General features: G+C 37.2%; 1 protein-coding gene across 1 annotated transcript; it reads left to right on the top strand.

Annotated features, from left to right (window-relative positions):
- The first annotated feature begins 2932 nt into the window (after positions 1–2932).
- On the top strand, positions 2933–5563 carry LOC144649752 (octopamine receptor beta-2R-like). The gene has a single exon (XM_078509336.1). The coding sequence runs from the start codon at positions 3698–3700 to the stop codon at positions 4595–4597; it is 900 nt and encodes a 299-aa protein (XP_078365462.1). The 5' UTR covers positions 2933–3697; the 3' UTR covers positions 4598–5563.

Genomic DNA, 5563 nt, shown 5'->3' with positions numbered 1-5563 from the left:
AGACTGCACGAAAAACCACGTTAGTTGACAGCAGAGGCTGTTTGATCAACGGTAAAAGGCTTCTGGAGTAAAAAAGGTGATGCATCAGAAGTGGGCTTTGCATGTGAGGTGTGCGCGATAAAGATGTGCCAAGTACAGCTAACCATGCATGATAAGGTTATATTGATGGTTGCAAAAATAAAACACAAAAAGCTCATGGAACTAAAATCAACGTTTAATATGAAGGTTTTATTATCAGATAACAAGGCCTTCACTGAAATAAATTGATAAGACGACAATATTTCTGATAAAAAATACCTCTAGCGATATTGACTGCCTAACGTTCTTCAACTTTCAGAATCAATACAACACAAGTGGAAACTTTATTTGGGGATTTCATTTTAATACGCAGGCCAGTTGATAAATAGTATTACACTTAAAACAACAGTGTCACGTTATTTTAAGTAATTTTTTCTGATTACTTTCAAATTGAAGAAAACCTCAAAATAATAGCTGTCCAACATAGAAAAACAACTGAAAGGAGTAATAAAAACGCAAAAATAAACAAGAATGGTTTCGACTGACGAAAATTAAAACAGATTAGGTTCGACAAACTTGAAAAAACCTATACATTTTACTGATCACACATTTTTTTCCTTGTTCATATTTCTTAAAATCAGTTTCCTTGTTGATTTTCAACTTCCCTTGCCCTTCCAGTTTTCCTCCGGCTGACAGAAGGTTGACATAACTTAAATGAAGATTTTAGAGATAGCTTGTTATTGATTTTGTTATCTTTTCAAGAAGGCTATTTTTACTATTGGTAAAAGCTTTTAAAAACAAGGTATGTTTAGAACTGTTTGCAAACACTCCAGAAGAGCGATTTAAAGATACTTGAGTCCATTTGTAAGCCACTTTGGGAAGGCGTGTCACTGCATCAAAAATCACAGATATTTCTTTGCTCTTGGTAAATAAACAAGGGAAAGACACAATGCTCTTGAAAATCCTTTCAGGAAATTACATGAGCAAGAGAATAAACATTGAAGTGTCTTGCGCATTATCTGATGCAGACGTTTCGATAAATCAGTCAAGAAAATCAATCTCTATTCAGATAAAACATCTGTTGCGTTCTAAAATGATCACAAAACGTCAAATTGAAGTTTCATATGGTGTAATTTAGAAAACGAACCTTATTAGACTGACCTAAACTGTCAGATTATACTTAAGCTCCTGACAAGCGTATAGTAAAGCATGTCTTATTATTTCAATAGTTATATTGCCATAAAGGAAGTCAAGAAAATGAATATTCAAACATCACATCAGCGTTGAAACTTTACTTTATTTAGTCTTAACATAAAGACGAACAATCTTAATCTACAGACGAACTCTGTCAAGGAAAGGACATGAAGGATTTAAATTTTAATCAAGACTGATTTATTCCAAGATAGATCATTTTAGTTCGAAAATAATCCTCTTAGACTGTCTTTCGTTTCACATAAGATTATTTCAAGGATTAGATCTCTATAATCCTTAATAAAAGTCGAGGTTTATAGCTGTAAAAAGTCGTTAATTTTTAAAGACTTCGTAAGACCTTGACGTGGGGGTCTTAATTGAACGAGATCAGAAGATGCGTTGAAAACTAGCACTAATTCAATTTCGGCTTAATTAATTCTAGTAATTCTTAAACCGGGGAAATTTTCTTCCATTTTTGGCAACAGATGAGTTAATTACCTATATGTTTATCCTTCAAAATATGGCGCAAGCAACGTTAATTGGAAAATAAAAATAAAAATTCTAAATTGTCGTATTTTGATCTTAAGTTCGTGTAATTGAAGGAGTAAACAAAGTTTTAAAGATTTTTTTTTACAGCAAAATTCAATTTTGAAAGGAAAACCTGGCTTGGTACTTTCGAAAAGAGGCTTTACCGCGAAATAATTCCGGTATTTACTGCCCACAAACCTTCATTAGCAGGAACACGATATCTTAAAATCGTCTTTTCTAAAAGCAATTAAACCTACATTAAAACTACCGACGTCTGCATTAAATTTGCATTGTTTCAATTTTGACCTGGATTTTCTCTTCGAGACAGATAAACAGCTCCTAAAATGCCAAGTTAAATTATTAAAATGCGTTGTAGTATTGATGTTTGCATGTTTATTTTGTGCTCTAATATGTGTTTGCTCTCTTATTTTAATAATCTCCAATCGCCATAGCTATCTCAATATTTTAGTGTAGTTGCCTCCGGCTTTTCTTCAGAAATAAATTATTCACGGCAGGCTGCTATTGATACAAATACAAATAAAATATTTACGACTCCAAAGAGAGAACACTCTTTATTTTACCCTGTTGAGGTGTTTTTGAATTTTTGCGTGAACAATTTTGAATTGTTCACGGCGAAACGAGCATAAATTTCGCTCAGTTAGGGTATATCCGGGACATACGAAGTAGTCTGGCGCAAAAGCGTATGTGGTGAACGGAAGTCAGCGATATACAATTCAATTAACAAACACTCGCCACGTAAACAAACCTCACGCTGTATGCAAACAACTTTTGTGGGTTCTAGTGGCACCTGCTCATGGGGATGGAACTTCAGCTCATGCGATAAACATAGCATCGATAAGGAAACAGACGAAAAGTCTTAGCCAAAGCGATCTGTGTCCTTAATATGCACACAGACACACGTGGAACAGCTGAACAACAAGGCGTTTTTAGAACGGAAGATAACTTTGTTTTTATGCATATTTTGTGCACGATACATTGAAAAGCGTTTGTTCTCAATAGGTGCCATTTTGCCGGTTAGGAAGGGCTTGAACTCTGAATTGACAACATTGCAGGAGTTTGCTTGATTTCCAAATAAACTTGCTAAAAAATTTATTTCGATGAAGCTAGAACCTTTTTGTCTTGAGACGAAAGATGGCCAAGAAAATAACATTTTAATAAGTTATTAGTGTCGAAAGCGAGTGCAATATTTTTGCTAATTCGAAGGCGGAATATACGTTTATTCCCAGCTGTCATTTATATCGCTGGAAGCAATACAATATTTTGAGCGCATTTTCGTGCATATTGGAAAATTTTTGCGGTAAGCAAGAATTTTGATGATTCCTTTTGTTTTGTGTACCTGTCATTTCAAACCCGTAAAACGATTTTCAATTACCGTGAAAAAGAAAACTAAGTTATTTACATTTATCCTCTCGCGTTAGTTGGACATAAATTCGCATTTGAGCAAAGAGGCTATCAATCTTTATTGATAGATAAAGCCGACCAGCCCTATTCATGCGCCATAAATACAAATATAAAGACACTATGCCATGATACCACTCACGCACGCTTTGTTTTCGACAGAAGAATTCCGATTGGCAGAACCGCGACAAGCGAGACGTTAAAAGGGGGATTCCAATCTACCTACACCGTCTCATTACTGTTGGCTCGTTAGTAAAAAAGTCGCGAAGTCTGCGCGGCGAATTTAACTCAAAACATCTGTCCACAGATTACAACTGAGTGGTTGAGAAAAGGGAAACAATCCATTCACTTTTCATGTACCACAAGGTGTGTGACACAGCGAAACGACGTATTTAAGACCGTGGGTGAGAACGCACAAGTTATTGAATTGCTTCAGGGGAACCCCACCACGACACGGCTTTCACGAACTAATTGAAATTTTCGATCGCATTGGAAGACATTGTGGCGATCGCGCGCCGGCGAATTGATTATCCACGGAAAAATGGCTAATCATACAGCACCGTCGACAAAACCGCTCAGCGAAGCCATCCCTTTGGGCATCCTTGGCGTTTTAATTACGCTGGAAAATCTCCTCGTTTGTTTTCTGGTGTACCGCTTCCGCAAATTACGAACTTTTACCAACGGATTTGTGGTGTCTTTAGCTCTATCAGACGTTCTCTTCGGTGCCGTGTTAATACCAGTGAGTATCACTGATCAGTTTAACCCAGTCAACGCATATTTGATTTCGTTTATTCTCTTCGCTAACGTTACCAATTTGTTTGCGGTGACACTGGACCGCTATCTAGCTGTTATGAACTCGCTGCGATATTCCTACACAATGACTAAATACTTTGTCAAAATATTGTCAGCGGCCTGGATTTTGCCCGTTCCTCTAACCCTTATGCCGTTGGCGTGGGAAATCGGTTCAACTGCAGAGACAGTTTATCTGTTTTTTATTGTGCTCGGAGTGTTGATTCCTTATATTTTCATCCTGTTCGCTTACATCAAGATTTTTCGTGAGGTCGCGCGCCAGGTAAAGAACCTCGCCAAACTCGCGACCTACGAAAACCAGGCGCAGGCGACCAAGGAAGGCAAGCGCGTTTCGAGCGAAGCGCGCGTAGCGAGAGTTTTCGCCATTATTGCGGGGATCTTCGTGATAAGTTGGATGCCCGTATTTTACATGACAGCGGCTGGAGCGCTGAAAAGAGATGACATGATTCCTCAGGTACTCCCCATCGTCTCATGGTACACTATGACGGCGGGGTCACTGGCGAACGCGGCTGTTTACGCGTTTTTCAAGGGCGACTTTAGAAATGCGTTCCTGCGTCTTTTTCACTGCCGCACGATCAGCTTTCGCCGTCACTGCTCTGACGAGGTGGAATCAGGAACATCGTTGAACTGAACGCGAACTTTGGATATTTTGAGACGTGTATTTGCATGTGGTCAATTGTGTATTGTAAAGGCTATTTAATACCTTGCTGAAAAGTATGCCTCAAGCTATTGTTCATTTCGAGTGCAATGTATGTTGTCTCTTTCGAAATCAATATGTCACGTAGATCTGAACTATGGCGCCGGTTGTTATGAAAAACCACCACACGACAACCGCTCTAGGACATATATCTTTAGGAAAAGAATATCTTTGTTTTCTTGTCAGAAAAGTAAAATTATAAAAAAAATGTTACAATTATTAATAATTTCTGCATCTTATCATAAAACTTGACCCCAAAATCGTGTTTCCTTGGTTGGGAGCCTTAAGCCTCGCGATTGTGAAACTCGATACGAATATAAATTTAAAGTTCAATTGTTTTCTTTTCACGAGATAATTAGGGGCAAAAACCAAGAAATTTCAATTTATCGAGCAACACATCTGTTAAATCATTACGGAATTGAAGATCGCTTTTATTTTTTTAACGAGTATTTAAAAGCGATGTTAAATGCTATATAGACATCGAACTGTCGTTTTGGTAAAGTCTCACTAGAATATTAAAATCTATAATGTAAACTGTAGCTAAGCTACAAAAAAGCCGCCTTCTTAAAAGCTTGCTTTTATAATCACAAAAATCAATACAGCAAGTTCATGAAATGAACTATGATGCAGGAAAGGTGGTATTGTGTATTCTGGCATACAAACAAAAGCGAATTATTTACTCCGGGTTTTAGCCTGACGAGACTGTATTCAACGAAAAGCTACAATAGCTACCTTGGATGTATTTCTGATAATTGCGGAATTATAAAGGATTCTTCGCTTTCAATGAAAAGATGGCCTAAATAACTTAATAACTTCTACACATTCAAATGTTAACGCGATTAATAATGGGGGAAATTTCTTTGTGTGAAAAATCAGTCTCAATATTAAAATAATCAATTG

Source organism: Oculina patagonica, chromosome 1, assembly GCF_052425735.1.
Source record: "Oculina patagonica isolate OP01 chromosome 1, crgOcupat, whole genome shotgun sequence".
NCBI lineage: Eukaryota > Metazoa > Cnidaria > Anthozoa > Scleractinia > Oculinidae > Oculina > Oculina patagonica.
Note: the sequence above shows the minus strand (reverse complement) of the source record. Positions and strands in the feature narration are given on the sequence as shown.